This window comes from Heloderma suspectum, chromosome 1, assembly GCF_057233095.1.
Source record: "Heloderma suspectum isolate Gila_16-S chromosome 1, 16-S_ref, whole genome shotgun sequence".
Lineage (NCBI taxonomy): Eukaryota > Metazoa > Chordata > Lepidosauria > Squamata > Helodermatidae > Heloderma > Heloderma suspectum.
In genome coordinates, this window is record NC_139458.1 from 344,094,335 (window position 1) to 344,115,470 (window position 21,136).

A 21,136-nucleotide genomic window follows, 5' to 3' on the forward strand; every position below is an offset into this window, starting at 1 on the left:
GTAATGACTACAATGAAGCCAGAAGTTGTTCGTCTTATCACAGCCAGCTGCTTTAGAAGCAACATGCAGTGACAGAGTCTCTTTTCTTTCCTCCCTTGATTGATATCCTCTCTTTTCTTCTGTTTACTGCAGTTCAGTTCATACAGGGTACTGAATTAATCTCCGAATGTAGCAGCCATATCGGGGGTCAGACTAAGTAGCCTCATGCAGTCTCATGCTTCATGTGCTTGCTGAGCTCTTGCTCTCTGAAATATATGTTTGTAAGCTGACGAGATGCAGGAATCTCTTAACTTGTCAACAAAGGCTAAGGTCATAGTGATATGTATATCATGTTCTCCGCTGTTCTCTGCTTATCATGGCTACCCTATAACCCATTTCTTGTATTATAAACAATGGTGCTAAGAGAAGAAATGTTGAGGACTGCAACCCCACACAGGAGGGAGAGGAGGAGCCGTTTCCTATGTGTCACAATATCTATAAAAACAATGTGCTGTTGTAAATCGGGGCTTTTGGCTCTTTGGAAGTGATTCCAGCCTTAAGCCCGCACGTTAAATAAAGAAAAACTCTTTTTCCTTCACTCCGTGGTCTCTCTGACTCTTGAGTTCTACAACACGAAGACACATATTATATTTCATATTTGTATAACTGCATTATTTGTGTCAGTTTGTAAACCCCAGAATGTCTCCATAAATCATGGTTATTAACATCTTTTGAAAGTTGACATATATGTATTGATTTATCTGTTTATGATAAGATTTTAACTACCCTTCATCAAAAGTTATCAGGCTGGTGTACAAAACTGTGCTGCTTATATTCTGCTTATATTGTCCCCACACTACTGATGTTTGCAGTTTCCCTGCTGCACCTCCTCTCAAGCCTGTCTTACATGCAATGGGGGCTGGTGGCTCCATTGTCAGTGGGGCAGTGAATCCGCTCCGGGTTTCAGTCAGAACTAGTCAGAACTCTAAAGGACCTATCCAAGGTGCTTTGGATAGCTCCTTTAGAGTTCTGACTGAAACCCAGAGCGGATTCACTGCCTCACTGACATCGGAGCCACAACCTCCACTGCTAAAATGCAGTTGTGTCTGGTTTCCCATACATTAAATCAGCCTTTCCCAATCTGCCAGCCTCCAGATAGGAATGATGGGAGTTGCAGTCCAACACATCTGGTGGGTGCCAGCTTCGGGAAGGCTGTGTTAAGTGGTGTGGGATGAAAAATATTTGCACAAAACTAGGGAACTTGTACTCAAGTAGTCAAAAGGAAAAGTAAACCTCAGTTTCTGATTGGGGCAGAAGCCTTCCCAGGGTGATGTCAGGGCCCAGTTGCCTTCTGGCAGGTTCTGAGCCTGTCCTGGGAGCAGCATGAACTCTGTGTAATACCACCTGGGGTCATCCCCAGGCCATGCCAAGAATACCTTCCATTATCAGAAGTGACCCCTGCAATGGAGGGGCAATGTCACCCTCCCATGTTACACTAGAGGCCTGGGGTCTTCTAAAGCAGGGTCTAGTATAGCCTTTCCCAGCCTGGTGCCCTCCAGATGTTTTGTTCTACAACTCCCAGCATTCCTGACCATTGGTCATGTTGGCTTGGGCTGATGGGAGGTTGCAGTTGAAAACATCTGGACAGCAACAAGCTGGGGAAGGCTGGTCTCGTGCAACATGGAACCATCTGGCACAGATCAGAAGCAGTGGTGTTATTTCTTCTTTGCCATGCCTGGAAGGCAGCATGGCTAGTTCTAGGTTGTCCTGGACTGGCGTCCATTCCAGATTCCACCACGAATTGCAGAGTTTGACTGAAGTGAAATTGATTCCTTTCTGCCCGCACTGAAACATTCCAGACACCAAAAGGTTCTAATAATCCCTAGTGCTGGAATCATCGGGAATTGGCCCAGAAGAATATTCAGTGGAAATTTCATATTGAAAAAATTATTCATATTCAAAAACCTTATTTTATCTTCCTTCAAATGCCTGCCAAATGCTTTGTGTAATTCCTCGCTTATCTGTTTGTTTCCTTTTCTGAATCAAGACTATTTTTCAACCTCTGAAGGAAAAAACTGAGAAGGATGACATGTCTGAAAGTGGGGGGAAATGCTCCTTTATCTTTGACATCTGCAACCTGCAGAGTTTAGATGTACTCTGCTGCTGAGAAACAGTGTGTCCTGTGAGGTGAAATTATTAGCATTTGTGAGGTATCCCTGTATTCCTTGCAATGTAATTTTGCATTTGGAGTGCTGTTTACGCCTTGCGGAGGTTTGACAAAGCAGTCAGGCTCCCACTGCATGTGCAAGTGTAGTTTAATTAGTAAGCCAGGAGGATGCCTGCCCATCCTGTCACCAGCAAAACAGCACGCTCCAAAGTGGTTCCTTGTAGAGGCAGCTGTAAGATCAATAGAGTCAAAATGAGGCATGCTGACTATAGACATTTAGACAAGGGAAAAGGAGAGAGAAGCAGACATTTCAATGGACAGTATTAGTCATTGTGAAAACCTTATTTGTTATTGATTTGCATTGCTTACAGAAAGATCATTACTAGCTTGTATTTAAACATTAAAAACAACACAGCAGGTGTAAATGGACAGAGTAATCTGCAGTATATCTAAAGTCTATTTGCTAAAATTGATTGCAAACTATTGTTTGTAATGGTGGATGCTCTGTATGATCAGCTGAAACCTTACTGATGTTTGTAAATCTTTCTACATGCAGGTATCTGTAGAGGATCGCCTTAAACTACTACAGGAAGCACACTGGGATTGTGGGCCTGCATCTCAACATTTTCTTTCCAGTAAGTGCTCATGAAACATATTGCTAAATTGTGTGGTCTTACTCTGAGGGATGGAAAAGCAGGTTGAGGCAGATTCTGACTCCCAAAACACACATCTGTTTTTACTCTAGAGCAAGCACAGGGCCTCTGATCTGGATTGGGACCCTAGTTTGGGTAAGGCCCCCTGTGCCATATATATCTCTAAACAGTGATAGTGATCCATTTGCTTTAAAGTACTTTTAAAAAGTAACATATGCGTTGGCCCTAAGAGTACATAAATGAGGTACTTGGAAGGTTCACAGATTTCAGGGCTGCTTCTTATACCAGGTTCAGACAGTTGTGTGTGACCAGGATCAAATAGGGAATTAGTTTGCCTTGTAGGCTTTTTTCATTTCTTAACAAAGGAAATACATCAACAGCAGCTGGAATCCTGTGCTGTGCTTCTGTGCTGTTTGAGTGCCAAAGATTTCTAGGATTGCAGCCAGTACCTGCATTTCTAATAACTTGTACTGAGGAAAATACAGAACAAGTTGATTGTCATTCATGTAACATCCTACAGAACAGGTTGATGTTCATGTAACATTTCTACAGAACATTCTACAGAACAGATTGATTGTCATTCATGTAACATCCTATCAGGCAAATGCATTCTGGAATTCAAAATTACAACTGAACACTTACAGATGTTTTTCTACGATCTTAGTCCTGTCTGAACGTACATTGCTTCATCTTTCATTTCTTTTTGCTCAGAAATGTTTTGTAAAACAACGCTACCACATGATTCTCCATTCCAGGGAAGCCTACCATATAACTTTACAGTCTTTTCACCATATAATTAAGATTTGGCTATTTGAGAGAGATGCACCCCTTGTTGTTGTTTTTGTTGTATTATTTCTGCCAGTGGCTTCTAATATATTTTACCCTGCTATATTTGAATTTCTTGGTTGCATTTGTTTGTATTTTTTATTGTACAGTGCTCTGGTGACATTTTAATAAAAATAATAAACAGTACTATTTCCCCCTTTGAAGCTTAGGTTGGGGTGATAACATGATAATATATAAGAGAAATCAGGGGGAAAGGGAAATATTAATTAACTTGGGTCCCCTTCTTAACCAGGTTTTGAAGCAGGTTTGCAAACCCTAATTGGAGGTAACTCTGTTTATTTTATTTATTTATTTATTTATTTATGTCATTTCATTTCTATACCGCCCAACAGTCGAAGCTCTCTGGGTGGTTCACAAAAATTAAAACCAAACAGCACACAATAAGACAATTTAAAATATATAGAACATTAAAACCACAATATAACAATACAACCACATTAAAACCTAGCAGCAGTTCAGGAGTTTAAAATACAGATTTAATACAGCAAAGCTAAAAGTTTAGAAAGCTAAAATGCTAAAATGCCTGGGAAAATAAAAAGGTCTTCACCTGGCGCCGAAAGGAATACAGTGTAGGTGCCAGGCGAACCTCACCAGGGGTTTAGTGTTAAAAAGTGTGGCTTGTTCTGGTGCAGATGTAATGCTAAATTTTAGCATTGTAAAGACACACAAGGGATGGGGGAGGGAAGATTAGTACCCATGGGGCAGAGTTCAACAGTGTTTATGTCTGCAGTGCACCAGCCCTATTTGTTAGTATAGTGCGAGGTACTGTATGAAAGATGTCAGTCACACGTTTCCTAAATGGCTTACAGTTTACATTAATGGACAAGACTGGAATTGGTGGGTGAGGTAGGTCAAAGTTTCTGTAGAGTGGTTATCTAATTATAATTCTTATTTAATTGATAACCCACTATCTCATAGGCTCAGAGTGGGTTTCAGCAGTTTTTCTACATGTAAATAGTTCTGTCCTCAAGGGATTCACAATCTAAGGAAGCATAATGGTTTGAGGGAATAAAAGAGGCTAATGAAGTACCAATGACATTGTAAACTAAATGTCTGTTTTTAAACAGAAACTGAACACCCACCATATGCTACGCCATAACCAATGAGTCTAAAAAGCTATCCAAAGGACAGGCAGCTACTTACTAAATAATACCTATTTGTTAATGAGCTGGCTGGGCTGGAGCACTCTTCACTCCTTGGAATGCTCCTCTTCTCCACCACCAATTGTCAATGGTGAGCACTGGAAAAGCTGCTGTAGATGTAGGTGGGCCAAGTGGGAAGTTGTGATGGTATACCTAGAGCTTTGTCCAGGAGGTAGATGGATCTTCACTCCCAGGTCCTCGAATGCCCCCCACTTTCTCCATATTCAGTGCTGTTGTCTGAGTCTAATTATAAAGCAAAACTATAATTTTCTTTATGTACTTCATAACTGTCTCCTGCATTTTTATTCCTACAGCCTCCGTTCAACCACCGTGGCAAAGATCAGTGTCACATAACAAAGTTCCATACTACATCAAGTAAGTTGGCCTTTGTTCTTGGTTATAACTGTATTATAAAAAAGTGCATAGGATCTTTTGAAAGCTCCTTTTGTCTCAGGTGCCTTTCCTCATGTTTAATCCAAACAAGGCAGAAGTATTTTGGCTGAGGAAATCTGCTGATTCTAGAAAGAGAGATTCAGCTGGTAGGGTTGCGCGTTCCTTGAAGAACCAAGTTTGTAGCTTGGGGCTGCTTCTGGACATGATGCTATCTGTGGAGGCACAAGGGGCTGCGGTAGCTAGGAATGCCTTTTGTCCTTTGGTTGGTATGTCAGCTTCTACTCTCTCTAGGGAAAGCAAACCTGGCCTCAGTATGCATGTCCTTGTTACATCTAGAGTGGACTGTTGTAATGAGCTGTATGTCAGCTGCATTGGATGACTCAAAACTTCACCAGATGCACAGTGTGGCCACTTGAGTCTTGTTGGGCCTCGATGATCAGATCGTATAACAGTATTTTTGTACCAGCTGCAGTAGTTTCCAGTGCATTTCTGTGCCCCATTAAAGGGTGCTGTTTTTGACCTTTAAAGTCCTAAATGGTTTGGGTCCATGTTATTTGAAGGACTGCCTAAATTTTTATGAACGTACCCTTATTTTATGGTATGCTTGGAGACCCTAATCTTTGGCCTGCCACTAAGATCAGTAAAGTGGCCCCTACTCTATGGTCTTGAAAGGTGGCTGAGAAATAGATTAAATAAGAAAATGTAGAAAGGCTGTCATAATTAGTTGAATGTGTATACTTGTTTTGACATACTTTATCTTCCTGTTCAGGATCAGTACTTATAGCAAACAGAAAAACAATTTTACAGTGGTCCTTACTTTGTCTCATGGATATTTACATTAAATACCAGAAGTACCATTAAATTAATCATGCTACTTGTGCATGAAATTAGAAAGTTGCTTATCAAACTTGTTGGGAAAAGGCCTGGATTATAAAATCAAATGTCCAGGATAAAGATTCTGTTTTATCATCTCTAAAGTCTGCATTAAATGAAACAAAAGTGGTTTGAATTTTCCTGTCACATTTTGGATACCAAATGGACCATTAGCACCCTGTGTGTTCATTATGCACACACACGTGTGCACACACAGTGAGAGAAAGAGAGTGAGTCTAGGAATGTATATACTTCTGCACATTATATTGAGTTGCTCAGTCAAAAAAAAGTATGACGTCTGTTTTATGCCATTAAATTTAATTTGACTATGAAGTCCCTTGATTCAGTTATTATATCAGAAGTATAATAAATTAAAATATTGCTAGGAATATTTTTTTGAGAATCATGGGCATGACCCACTAAAGTTAAGCACTTTTAAGTCCCATTGATTTCAAAGGGCGAATGATCCAATGGTTAAGCAGCTCCAGTTGAAATTAATAGGAATTAAAAACAGTTACTACTGGGCCATGCCCTAATTTTGAAATGCAAGAGTCATTAATTAATATAAAGTAATGGTAAAATTATAAGCAGCTGTTACCTGTATTGGATGTTGTGTGTCTTTCCTGCTTCAAGATTAAACTTCATTGCCTTCCAAAATCTCTGGGATAGAATTGGAGTAGGAAAAGTTAAGCAACGATTTGGAATGCAAATGTGCAATGCAAATGGTTAAATAAGTCTGCAGTTCTCCAGAGAATTTGGGAGGCAGATTCTTTTCATGGTTTTGTAGGCATACATTAGAAGACTGCGTTCTTAGTGAATGGGATGTTCAACTGATAATCCTAATGCTTTAATACTTCATTTCTATGTGCTTTTTTTAAGTGACAAGCATTAATAAAGTTAAAGCAATTTTCCCAAGCAAAAGTCAATCTTCTGTTTACAAATGGATTCTTCTGTGCATATTTGCTCACTCATCAATTTGATATAAGCTGTTCCAAAAGGGGCTGTGGTATGCTACCCTGTAATCAACCATGTGTTAATTCAGACTTGTTCTTAAAGATATAAGGAGGCTTATACCTAATTCGCTTTCCTCATTCTCAGTAAGCATTTTTAGAGTGCCTTTTATTGACCCACACTGCCATATATAAGTGGTAGAATCCAATTTATGTATAACTAGTACATTTTTTTTAAAGCAGAACAAGTTAGTAGGTGAAGGTCTTTTTGAGAAATTAGTAGTCAGGCCATTTGGCCTATATACCTTCTGGCTGCCAGTTTACTCCTTCTTTATTGCAGGATCAGTTCTACCATCATTCCTTGTTGCATTAGTAGCTATGTTTGTCAGGCATAAATGAGCTCCATATAGAACAAGGAACAGCTACAAACCATAAAAAGATTATCATTTGCCCTTTCCTCCCCTAGTATTTGAAAGCTGGAAAGTTTGTTTTTTATAATACTTATATGCTATTTTCGGAGATAGTCTAGAGGACAAAGGAGAAATAATGATGCTGTCCACAATGTACTTAATTAAATGGATTAGTCTTTTCCAAAGCCAGTTCAACAAAGTAATCAGAAGGTTGCAATGAGAACCTTTTGCATTTGCATGGGGAGAGAGCTGGGTTGAAAATCAGTCACCACTTTATTAAGTGTATATCAGTATCCAGAAAAACATCCCATTAGTGACAAAGACCCAGCACTGACTGCCACAGTTTAGGCACCAGCTTCGTAACTTGGGAGGTGATGTGGCTCCAGGCAGAAGCACATATTGGTCTGTGTTAGGGATGAGTGAATATCCCATGCTGCATTCTGCCTCACGTTTTGCTCCACCTGTCTGCCGGATTTACCATGGTTGTTTTTGAAAACTGGGTACATAGCAATCTAAACAAAATTAAAAAATGGAAAATAGAAGAATGGCATATTCGCCATGCATTGATACCACTGCAGAAACAAGACCGAGTATTTCAGAACCCCAAATTTGGGTAGAAATTTGGATAGGGAAGATTTTTAAAGCATTCCTAGTCTATCTCTGCTAGCCTTAACCCTCCCTCTGAGGGGTTTCATCCTTCAGTTTCTCAGTCCATTCCAGGCCCAGAAAGGCCCTGATGCGAAAGGATCCCATTGAGGCCTGTAGGTGCCTCCTCCCCATCAAATCCCTGCTGGTTGTCAAACTGTCATTATGCCGGTTGTGACTTTTTGCACACACACTGCCAAGATAAAGCATGTAATGGCAGTGCTAAATAGCAAACAGGCCAGTTGCATTGGCGCCCAAGGAAGCGCTGTGATGAAGGTAAAGACCGCCACCCCCATGTCAATCAAGGGGGAAAAAGAAACAAAACGAATTCCCAGCTGCATCCAATGGACGCAAGCTCATCATCTCCTGTGTTCTGAAGATCCTAGAGTAAGCAAACAAATGCTCAGATTACGCGTGGGAGTGTGAGATGGGTCTTTGAAATGAACTGTAAGCCTAGCCTTCTGTATTTTGGACTCACAGGCAGACCATTGTGATGTTGTTCTCTCTCAGGCCCGCTCAGCCTGCTTCTGTCCCCATGGCCAACACCCTTCTGAGGCACTGGCCCTGGGAGCCTGCTGCAAAGACTGCATGGACCCAGGGGTGCGAGGCTGCCGCCTGTCTTTCCCAGGCAGCACACATCCCCTTTCCTCTTAAGCCCGTGCCTAAAAGCAGGCGCAGTGGGTATATATGCATGCAAGCTCCAGGGAAGATGTACAGATTAGTTGATCACTCAATTATCTGAATCATTTTTCCAAAGTACACCTTGGACTTATCTTTAGAGTGCAGCTTAGAGGTGATCTAAGTATATCTTGAGCTAGACGATAAATGTGGCTGCCCAAGGGGATAGTCTGTGCGCTCTTGACTTCATTTCTTTCTGAAACATTAAAACATTTGTTTTAGATTGTCCAGGAGGTATTTTAAGAAGCAATTATGCTGTATATTTCATTGCCAACTTTGATGTGTCAGGAGAAGTTTATCTCCACCGTGGCTCTGACAAAGACCACCTTTCCACAACCGGCATATGTGTTTCAAGGGAAGCTTGAATTGGAGAGCAGCAGGAAGAGAAAGAGTTAAACTTCCCCTACCCATACTCCACAGTCTTCCCCCACAGCTGCTGTTTACGTAGCAAAAACCATGCCCTTTAATTGCATTCACACAATTAATACATGTCTGCTTTGGCCCTCAGAGTGGCTTGCAAATTAAACAAGAAAACATTAACATCACAAATAATTCTCTATTAAAACACAACACAATATAGCAATAAAATATCAGTATAAAATACCAAGCTACATCAATAACATGACTAAAAGTCCTGGCAAATAAAAAGGTTTTTATCTGGCACCAAACAAAAAACAAAGACCGTGCCAGCTGAATCATATCTGGAAGGGAATTCTGAAGATGGGGTGCCACAACAAAAAAACTTTTCCTTCTGTCACCAGTTGCCTCACTTCAGAACTTCGATCACCTCTAAGCTGCACTCTAATGATCAGTCCAAGGTGCACTTTGGAAAAATCTCCCAGGACCTCTTCACAGTTGTTGTCCATACAACATGACAACCCAGCATGGGCAACCAGCCATGGTAGATGGTTATGTCAGCTGAACCTGGAGCATTTTCCAAGGAGTGGCTTATTTTTCAGGAACAAGCCACACTAAGAACCCATGGCTTGTTGTAGGCTTGTTCATACCCATGGTGGATTGTTGTGTTGTCTGAACCTGGGAGACCGATTTTATCATGGATTGCCATGACCAGCTACAGATAACGCTTGGCAAGACTAGCAAAAAAAGCCCATGCTGCTCACTGTTCTTGATCCGACCAGTGACTCCCCTTCCACTGATGCCAAAATGGCACTTTGGAAGGACTATCACTCATTCCTCAGTTTTAATTTTTTAATTTTTTCAGTTGCTCAAACATACGCAACTGGGATTGTAACTTTTTTTTAAAAAAAAAATTGTCGGTGTTTTGCAAGTGTGCATTTATGACTGTCCCATATGTGTAGTCTTGCCTGGTCAATTCCCTTGTATGTTTCAGTTCTCAAAGGGATCAGCAAAGTGGAATAGGTAACATAAAAGGAAATTGACAAGACGAGTCTGCATATAGGCTAATTTGCACACATTTGTGAAAGATGGGGAAAAATAACAGTAAGAGAAAGGAAGGACCCGGTAGCTCAATTCAGAAACACCAAAAATGGTGGCGGGAAGGGGGGAACAATAACTCCCCCTTGGTAATGTGATGCTCTGGCTTTTAAGGGTTGAGCTGACAATTCTCTGTGTCCTCCACATTTTCAGCATTTCCCCAACTCTCCAGCTACTCCAGAAAGAGGAAATATGAACTCCTCCCCATGTTTTGTGGCCCCTTTTCAGAGCAGTTACTGCTGCAGTTACTGAGTAAAGATTTAATCCCAGTCAAACTGTTAAGTTTTCTTTACCTCACAGAAGCTGGACTGCAAATTATTTTGCCCAATGAGCAACTGAACACTCCAAGCTATCATTCCAGATTAGCCAGTCAGTATTAGATACTTTACCCCACAAGTGCAATACAATATAGAATTAGTTATATTTGGACTGGTAGAGGAGAAACAATTGCAAGGTAGGAGAGCTTCTATTAAATCAGGGGTTTGCCCTTGCTCATTAATCCCTCAGTTCAGGCCTCATGAGAGTTCCCTAAAGTCTCCCAATCAAGACCAGACTGTCCATTTCAAGGCTGAACACAATTTACTCTTAACCCCATCTTTCCTACACTGTGGCACCAGCGTCTACCCTAATGAATGTATTTGATGAATGTGTGTCCAAATGCCATTGGTCATCCTGCAGGATCGTTTGCTTGATGCAAGTCATCATGTCTTTAGCACAACTGCTTCATTTTCATTGACTGGTGATGACTAAGATATTTTGGTTACATTATGAATAGGATTCTCTGCAGCCTTATGTAGCTTTGTGTGTTGCAGGGAGTAGGGTGGTCAGGATTTTTAAAGTCTTCAATGGATTTTAAAGGAAGGAAAGTGTCAAAATGATTTAAAGCCATCTATTTTTCAAGAGAAACAGTGCTTACTCTGTCTCTTGTCCACTGGCAGTGGTTAACAAGCTTTTATGTGTACAGACAGCAGAGTCTAAAAAGAGTATTGGGGCAAAAGAACTTTCATAATGTGTTCTTCTCTCCACATTCTTTTAAAAACTTACATATATTTAGCCCAAAGATATATTGATAGATAGTGCACATCTCTCTTTATGACCCCTGCCCTATGCTCAGAGCAAACTGCTTTGTTGACCCAGGTTCTTACAGGTTTGGTTCTGTATATAAACGGAGTGCAGTGATGTGAAAATATCCAAAAGCAGTATGGTAATTCTTTCATTAGGACTATGTATGCTGCCAAAACTCAAAACTGGTTGATTTGTGGATCAAATGCATTCAGTTTGTAATTCCTGAATGTGTAATAATCCCAGACTTCAATCCAACAAGCTTTATTTTTGTCATTCTAACGGAGATTGATTATGAATTAGTTTTTATTTTCTGTGCCTGTACAGTCTGTGTACCTAAGAATCTAAACTGCACCATTTTGTGCATGCTCTGATGTCAGGCGCTATAAGTCTTTACTATCTGAAGAAAATGTAAATGTCCCATTTGCAATGCAAATGTGCATGGAATTATTTTAGTTAATCCTTTTAGTTTTTCTTTGCCCAGACCAATCAGTTTAAAATTTGGATCTGAAACCAATCCCATTTGAAGAAACAATCATGTTGATTAGTATCCACCCCTTGTTCAGTTTCTTTCTCGCTCATGGTTTGGCATTCATTTCTGATCTGGCTCTTCAACTTGTGGTTTTGATTTCTCTTGTCTATCAACAGAAAAAACGTACCTGTTTTGGTAAGTAACAGACTGGGTGGTGAGTGGGACTGGGAGAGATATTGGAAGGGCAATGTTTTTTCCATTTGTTCAACACGTAGCGTGAATATTAGGTCAGCCAATGTCCAGAAAGTGATTTAGGGCACAATCCTATGTCTGTTTAGACAGAAACAGGTCTTACAAAAAAGTCCTAGCATGGTTGGCTGAGGAATGCTGGGAATTGTAGGATTTCTTTCTGTCTAAACATGCACTGGATTGCACCCTTAGAAAATGAGTTACCAGCATGGGCGTGTTAAAAACAGGCACCCACGCACATGAGTTGTACATAGGGTGACAAAGATATGGGTAGATACTGTGCTAAAAGTTGTCTTGAGCATCATTTCCAAGGACACACATCACTTCTTGGCATTCCTTAGTCTTCTTTCAGGAAAACTGTTGCAGCTGTGAAAATAATGGACCAATTTGGTTCACTACAACACTATATACCAAAATGAAGGTTAAGGAACTGTGCTACCAAACATACTGCAGCCACGGAAGTCTGTCTTTGCTGGGTGAAGTGCTATAAGAGCTTGAGCGAATAGGGATTCAAATGTGGGGGAAACTGAAACTGATTTCAGTTTCATCTATCCAGGCCCAGGGGTTTCAGTGCTTTGCTCTTAAAAGTCTGTTTGAATCCCTTTGAATGGAACCATATTACTGCTGAATTAGGGTCGCCACCTCTTTTTTTCTGATAGGCTCCTCATCTTTAACAGCTATATGGCAGGCAGGTACGTCATAGTCCTCTCCATGCTGGAAATAGCTGCATCTATTGAATTTGGCTGATACAGATGGGTGAAAATTTTGTTTCATTTTCATTAGAATTTACCAGAATTCACAAAATTCTTCGTATTCAGGAGGGAAAGAACTCAAGATTTTTTAAAAAAAAAACTGAATGTGGGAGAAGGTAAAACTAACAGATTCACCCATCCCTATAAATTATGTCAAAATCCCGGCTTAAGATTGCTGTACCATTTTGACCCACATTAAAACCACATCACACCCCGTGGCAATTGGCCAGCATGTAGAAAATGCTATCTTGGATGACCTTTGTCTTAATTAGGTGTGTATGCATTTATGTGCACTATGTTGGTGAGCAAAACATATTACCGTGCCATAGCATGCGCATACATTGATATATGAAGCACTGGAGGCAGACTAAACTTTTGTAATATAAACTTCTGCAATATAGCTTTACATAATTTATTTTGGATTCATAGTATGGGTTTTCCTGGCATGCCTTTTGGATTTTGTGTAATGAAGAAGGAGGGACATGGAGTCTAGTCTGCATCTGAATACTAGGGATGTCAGAGAAATCTCTTTGCAGGGTGGAGTTTGACGGGTTTTCCAAGGTTCAGCCCCCTGGACTTCGTTCCAGTTCCCCCTGCAGCGCCCAACTTGGTCTGCAGTGAGTTGGATCAGTTTGCAGATTTTCCAGGGATTTTGCACATTTTTTCGCAGGCTCTGCAAATGTCGGAGCAATTCATGCAAACTTGGTTGTAATTTGCACAAATTGCTCAGACATATGCACAGATTTCTCTTGCACAAATTGCACAACCTGTGGGGAAAATGCACAAAGTTCCTGGGGTTTGAGGAAAATCTCGCAGCTCAGTTTTCAAACGCAGATTGAGTTGTACATGCCGTGGAACCCCGTCGACTAAAAAAAGAACCAGATTCTCAGCGATGGACATTCCAATGGTATTCACAAGGCAAACACAGCCAATCTGTTAAAAGCATGCTGTTATGATGTGTCTTTATACAATTTCTCTCCATCTAGTGTGCCTTCATTTTTTAATCTCTCCCTCATGTTCCATAGTAATAGTTTGTATGCTTCTGTCACTTGAGTGCTTCATTTATTGCAGTAGACATCAGTGGACAGTACAAGAAGGTAGTGGCTGAGCAAAGAGAGGCTAGTTTTTCATCTGTCAAATGTAGCTGCTTTTAAGGAAAGTTGAAAAGTTTTTGATGAAAAATGGACTCACGGGATTTGGATTAATAAGCAGAGATGGAAACACTGTGTGTGTGCAGCCACAAAGAATTCACTGATCTACTGCCATTTATAATAGACATGATGAATTTGGACAAATGGTTACTAGACTAAAAAATTGATTTCTTTAAGCAAATGTTAAAACTGAATGCATTTTCACCGGTTGTATTTCCAATATATGTGGATTATAACAAGCCTTATTAGAATTCTGTTATTTATAACCATTCTGTGCATAGACAAAAGATATGTTTGGCTTCCCATAGAAAATGGAAAAATCAAGCTTGAGAGAAATGTGATCATTTTGTCTAAAACAATCACATTGCAATATAATTTAAAAAGCAATTTAAAAAACACACACAATAATCATGCCTAAATGCCTGAATCAAGGCCTAAATTAAGGAAGTATTCATGGCATATCTTAGTGTTCTTAGTTCTAGTGTTATATTGTAGTTGCATATTTAATTTCTGGGGTAATTTATTTACTTTTATGTATTTCTGCAAAATTGTGAACCTCTTTGAAGGGGTTCTCTGTCAGACACTTCACATTTTGAATGCATATATCTAAATTTGGAGTTGAGAAACCTATTCCATGGTCTGTCGACTCCTGAGGCCAAGTAGTGAGATGGTAATATTTGACACTTTGTCCTGCATGGCTAACAAACCCAGTCTCTTCCTGCTTCCCTTTTGCTCCCTGTCTAGCCCTGGTGTTTGATTATCTAGTTAATACCTTTGGACTTGCCACTCTGAAGCAGACATTGTTTGACCTTTTGATACTGCTACCTAACTCTGATCTCAATGCAGTGATCCCAAGGTGAATTTTGCTTGGTTCCTGTTTGCCTTTTCCTGATAACTGGTGTTGAATTCCAATTTCATCTGTCTGTTGCAGTTCAACAGTTCCTACCAAAACTAGCAGATACTTTCCCTGTTCCCATCCTTCAAGGGTCATTATTCAACAAGACATAGCTACTATATTTATTATTTGCTACATTTTGGTCCCATCTTTCCTCCAACAAGTTCAGGGCAGTGTATATGGTTGTTATTCTGCCCATTTTATCAGCACAACAACCTTGAGGGGTAGGTTAGGCTGAGAGAGAGTGACTGATCCAACGTCACCCGGTGAGCTTTGTCTAAGAAGATATTTGAACCTGGGTATCTTTGGCCCTAATCTGATGCAGAGTGTCTTTAAACGCTGACGTTATGTACATTGTTGTTTGTTTCAGCACTGATTGCAAAAATACCAGTGTATTGTGAAGATTTTTTTCCAGGCCTTCTTTCCCTGGGATGCTCTCTCAACTTCTATGAGCTTCTAAATCTGAGATATTCCCAAACAATAACTTTTCAAGCCTTCTCTCTTTCCTTAATGCCCAGTTTCCTATATCTTGCTTCTATAGAAACATCTGTAAGATAAGTCACAGATCAAATGCTTTTTTAAAGTGACCCCTTAACATTACAAAATCCCTCTTCTGCTACAACTTTGCTATACCCATGTCTTTATGGGTAACACATTTTATTAGTGTTCCCAATGAGGGCCAAACTAGATATTCAGTGAAGACATGGATCTGGGAACCAAAGCATCTAAAAATTAATTGCTGTGTGAAGAAGAACTTAGCTCTTCCCCAGTTGTTTTGCTCTTGAACTCCCCTTTCACAGCTCCTGTTCCCCCACTAGGCTCCTCAAACATGTGCTTGCTACTTCTGAGAGCAAAAGTAGATGCAGGTTCTCAGGGTTCAAAATTGTTTATAACAAAAAGCCCAATGTGTTTCGGCCTGTCCCTTATTTTGAGGCCTTCTTCAGGGGGCTGCAACATTAATGATGATAACAATTACAAGTGGGACAACACATAATATTGAAACATTCTTTCAAAATAGATTAATAAAACATATTGCCACAAGGGCCTGTGCATATATAATATTCTTTAAAAACCATATAAAACCTACCATAATGCTAAGAAATAACAAATAGATTCTTATTTACTAGAGAAAAATGTCTGCAGAATTTCTAACAGCAAAAGGATTGTCTCCTGTGTTATTCTATTGGTGACTGGAAAAGATGTTTCTCAAACTCTATCTTACATTCTTGGCCCATTTTTTTTTCTTTTTCTTTCCTGAGCTCTATCAGGTGTTTCCATGTTGTTGTGATTGAGTCAAGGTCCACATTAGACCACATGGAGACAGAGTTTTTCACCTCAAAATCCACTCCATTTCTCTTCTTAACAGATGTGTGTCATCTTTTGTGTTAAGCCTATACAGTGCCCTAAATTTTAAATGTGTAGTAGAATGTTGTTGACTGAAGGCAAAAGGAGAAGGGGACGGCAGAGGATGCGATGGCTAGATAGCATCACCGATGCAATGAATATGAACTTGAGCACGCTCCGGGAGAGAGCGCAGGACAGGAAGGCCTGGCGTGCATGGGGTCACGAAGAGTCGGACACAACTGAACGACTGAACAACAACAAAGAATGTTGTTGATCTTTAAAATGATTTACTAGTGGAACACCTGGCCTGTTCTTCTTAATGTTACGCAGCTGTTATTCAAAAACATATGCAGTCACAGATCTTCTGACACTTTTTGATATGTTCAAAAACCCTAAAAGTAGCTGTGAGTGATGGGGTGGGCTCCAATTTTGACTAAATAATGGTGGTTAGGGATGGGCTGTTTAACTCTTTTCTCCAGTTCCACTTTCTTGATCAAGTTCCTCTCTCCCCCAAGTTGTGTTGGCCCTGGTGAGTAAAAAAGAAAGAATCCAGGGACCATAGGAATGCAAAAGGTGCCATCTTGGCTTCCTGTTAGCATCTTTAAAAACAAAAATGAAAACACTGAGTGGACACAATGCAACTTCATATGGGATATTTTAGTAAGGTCAGTAATGGCTCAGCACTATTGTCACATTAATATCAAAATTCATAGCCACACTAGTTATTTTTATGTAAGTTTGAAAAAAATGCCTAGAATTATAACACTCCCCCCCACATAGGGATGTACGAAAATCATTTACCTTTCGCGGATTATGCTGATGATGGGGGGGGGAGGCGCTCCGTCCCTCCTCCCGGAATCCTGGACGGGGGGGAGGCACTCCATTCCTCCCCCCCGGAATCCTGGCCGGCCAGCTGTGCTCCGCAGCAATTCAAGTTACAACGTCCTTCCAGAAGTAAGCGATTTGGGGGTATTCCCAGAACATGTGAACTAGATTGGCTCCAGGTGCGTGGCAGTGTCAACAGGCCTCATTCTCACTAAGACCAAGGCTACAGAATCTAGTGGGATACCTGTAGGAAAGTTTTTGTTGAGTAAGCATTAACTGCAGTTCTAAAGAAGAGGATTTAATTGACTTGAATGTATTTTGCCAGTGGGATTTTTTAACCTCAATAATAACACTTTTTAAAAAGATATTGAAGGAATTGTGAGATAATTCAACAAGCAAGAAACACCCACTACTCAGTGTTAGAAGGAAGGGCATATTTTCTTTTTCATTCCTTGTTAATGGTAACAAAGCTATTTTGATCCAAAATAGCTTTTTAAAAGTATGCTGCTAAATCTTCAGCCTCTGATTCACCAACTGAAATTGTTCTCCCCATTGAATTACAAGCTGCATTAAATAGATTAAAACTTGCATTCTTAGGAAGAAAATGGAAACATGGCCCACTCACCTAATGCATGCTTGGGGAAAAACAGTCATGTCAGGGGCAAAAGAAGGGAGCTCTCAGGACTTGAACCCACACTGCAAGCTCTCAAGATCAGTTCCTTAACCACTCAGTTACAGCAGCAGACAGAAATCAGACACATCATGGGACTTTTGTCTCCCCTGCCAAGCTCCAAGACCCAACACAGAAGCCAGGAGCACAGGGGCTGCTCCTGTCTGTCATATTTTACATAGTGGAGGCCCCTGGCTTGAATCTAGAGTACAACCTCACACTAGGAAAAATGGGGAAGCTCTGCCCTGGCACACCTGAACAGCAGGGACACAGCATGGACCAAAGCCGGGAACATGAACCTGAGCCAACCAGAACTTGTGGTCCACCTTCTCCCTCTGGCAGCCCATGTGACCATCTCCCTGTATATTGATAGGCCAGTCCCACTGGGTAGCATCCCAGCCCCTCCACTCCCTCATAACCCCCCCCCACACACACACACACACACGACTGCCTCTTACACCCTGGCACCAGAACCCATTCCACTTATGCACCCTGGGAGATCTACCCCTCACAGTCTGAGTAAGAGGGGAGGGACTCATGCCTCTGTTCCCATCAAGCTTCCTGTCCCCGCCCCCCTTAGAGGCTCATACTGAAAGACTAGCTGAAGCCAAATCCTTCTAGGGTGGAGGAAAGGAATCCCTTATCTATTACTCCCTAGCAATAAAAGAACATCACATATAGCAGTGTCAATGCCTTTTTTGAACAACATCCAGCATGGATGAGATTCTGAAAGGGAAAGGCATGTGGGGTTGCCAACCAGTAGAAGGGATGCTGTGCCTTGGGCAGTGGCTTGGCCAACAACAGAGTAGCAAGTACAGTGCCCGTTATGGCAGCAGTTCCATGCTAGGAACACCTTCACCTGGTCATAACTGCCTGTTATGGAGCTTGCCAGGGTGGAGGAGTCTGCCTGGAATAAGTAGGTTAAAAACCCTAGAGAAGAACAGCTGGAAACATTCAGTTCACCACTGTGGCCTTCTTTGTGATTTTCATGGAACAGGTTGTGCGTTGGATCCTGTACCTTTTGGGAGAGTGGCCTATGGGCAGCGAGGGAGGACACAAGAGAATGAATAATGAGCAATAGTCAGCAGCTGGAGCACATAACCCCTGAACCTGGATGCACAAGTTGGTGTTGTGTGAGGAAATGAGAGAGGAGCATGAGTGTTGCCAACTCAGTGCTTAGCCAGTGCTCGTGCCCAAAGGGGAAGGCGAGACTGCAGCGACTATAAGCATACTTTCTTCTTCCTCTTTGGAAGTTATGGTCAAATCCTGTGTGTGCAGTGCCTGTTTGCTCAGCTCCATGTATCTGGCTGTGATCCTACAAAACAAAAGTGCTCCTGAGTATTTGGCCAGAAGTAGCAATGGTTGTAATGGACTCTTGTCCTTTGCCAGTGGAGTGCTTACCTGCATGTGAGGATGTGTGCCTCCCCTGCCTGGAGGGGAGCATTGCTCCACACTGTTAGGGAGAAGAGTGTTAGAGCAATGTGATTCAGATAAGACATAGTATCCACTTATAGCAAAGAGGGTGTGAAAGAGACATGGGAGACCGTTTCAGAAGCTATACATTACAACATGGGGTTCTCCTTACACCAGCTTAACTATGTGGGGTGTTCTACCCTGGCTCACACATTTGTTGGGGTGGAGTTGGGTGTTTGTGTCTAGAGCCCCAAGGCAAAGTATCTGCAAGGATTCTACGCAGAGAAGTGTTAGCAATGTGCTCAAGTTCTCATGTATGTTGTGTGGCCAGTCTGTGCAAAGTGCCGTTTCTTCCTGTTTCCCATTTCTCTGTTTCCAACCATCAAAGTTCACCTTTGTGAGCTCTAAGTGTGTGTGACCTGAAAGCAGAGAGATATAGCCCCATGCTGCCCACTTTGTCATCTGAGTTATGGTCTCCCTGCTGGTGGTGTACTGTGAGTTTCCTTTGTTCTGTCATGGCAATGTCGGCTGAGCAGTCATCACTGCAGGAACAGCTATTTTCTCATTTGTTCCTCTCCAATGGAAGGAAATTATTTGCTGGTGTACAGTTGCGCCATCTGTGGGGGTGTCACCATGGATTTAAGGGGCATAGGACACAGCATAAGTGTGCTCCTACCCTGTGCTGCCCATGCTTTGCCCATGGCTATGCCATTTCAGCTGTTTTACTGACATATCTTCACTAGCAGAACAGCTCTGCTGGTGGAGTGTAGCAGGGCTTCTGCCAACTGCTAGAATGCCTCAGCTGACAGATTTCGAGTATAGGATTATGCCCTAAGATACTAAAATATAAAATCCGTTATAATAAAATACCCTTAAATCTTGGCTGTTATGTATTAGGTAGGAGAAACATTAACACCATGGCCTTAATCCCATGTTTACACTTGTATTTCTATGACCCTCTAAAATGGAAAGGAACATAGTTAACTATGGAATAACTGTATTCAAAGAGTTTTGTAACAGCTTTTGATCAAGGAGTTATGTTAATCCGTAATATATCCCTGCCTTCATAGTTTATGTAAGTTTGGTGCAGGCTTTGAACATCTGGGTAATATCTTAGATGACATCCATAGGTCAGGTTTCCTCATTAAAAACAGTGGTACCATTGTGGATGGTATGCAGTATCCACAGACTACAGAAAGCTTTTATATTTTAATATTTTACTGATGAGGCAGGTGGACAAGCAGGTTGCAATGAGGGAAAGGAGGAGCAACTCCAGGTGGATCTTGTCTGTGGGCCCCTGCTGGGGTGTGGGGTCTCGGCAGGTGACCAACCATGCCTAGCGTTGATGCCAGCCGTGTTTATAGCCCCCCCTCCCACATCTTTGACATTAACAAGAGAGGTGTCATGAAAATCTGACAGTGCCAAAGGCTCTATTTGCTACCAGGATTTGTGGATCTGTTGAATATAACAAAACTTGCCTATATAGTTTCATATATGATGTGGTGTTTAAGATAAAATTAAATTAATGTGAGGCAAGGCAGATGGTGGCTTTGAAAGCCCAATGCCATGAATGTTCAAAATGCGTTATTGCCATATTACAGGAAAGCAAAAGACATCATTCAGTAATTCGGCAAATAGAAAAATCTGCAGGTAATTTTAGCCTGTGAACATCCATGTCAAGGAAGAACAGATGAGAGTATGTCTTGATGGTACAGTCAGATTAGCAGAAGTGCCTGTGGTACCCCTACCTATTAGAGATTCTGTCCAGATCTCTCTCTCTCTGAACACTTTGTTTTTTTAACAACATCTGAAATACAAGCTATTTTCCTCACTACCATATCAAGTTCAGACCTGACGTCATTAGATTAATAATAGTGGCAGACGTATCTTTCACTTAAACTTTATGGTGGCTTTATAATGCTGACCTACCACAGAGAAGTGAATACCTTCGCTGCCATTTTAAAACTTGTCCTAATTGCAATATGAGAACCTTTAGAAATGCAGCTCTGGAAATAAAACATTTCGTTGTTTATTAACCCATGCGCACCAGTTTTCTCTGATTGGCTTTCTTTGCCAGATAAGTTACTTTTTATTTTTAGCAAATACCTAATT

General features: G+C 41.1%; 1 protein-coding gene across 11 annotated transcripts in view; it reads left to right on the forward strand.

Moving 5' to 3' along the window:
- The window catches only part of UTRN (utrophin), a 507,208-nt gene that overhangs the window by 389,750 nt on the left and 96,322 nt on the right, over positions 1-21,136 (forward strand). For all 11 annotated transcript variants that reach the window (XM_084827754.1, XM_084827752.1, XM_084827759.1 and 8 more), the window contains 2 exons: positions 2,703-2,781; positions 5,102-5,162. In XM_084827754.1, the coding sequence (XP_084683880.1) occupies positions 2,703-2,781; positions 5,102-5,162 (140 nt within the window). The remainder of the gene's footprint in view (positions 1-2,702; positions 2,782-5,101; positions 5,163-21,136) is intronic.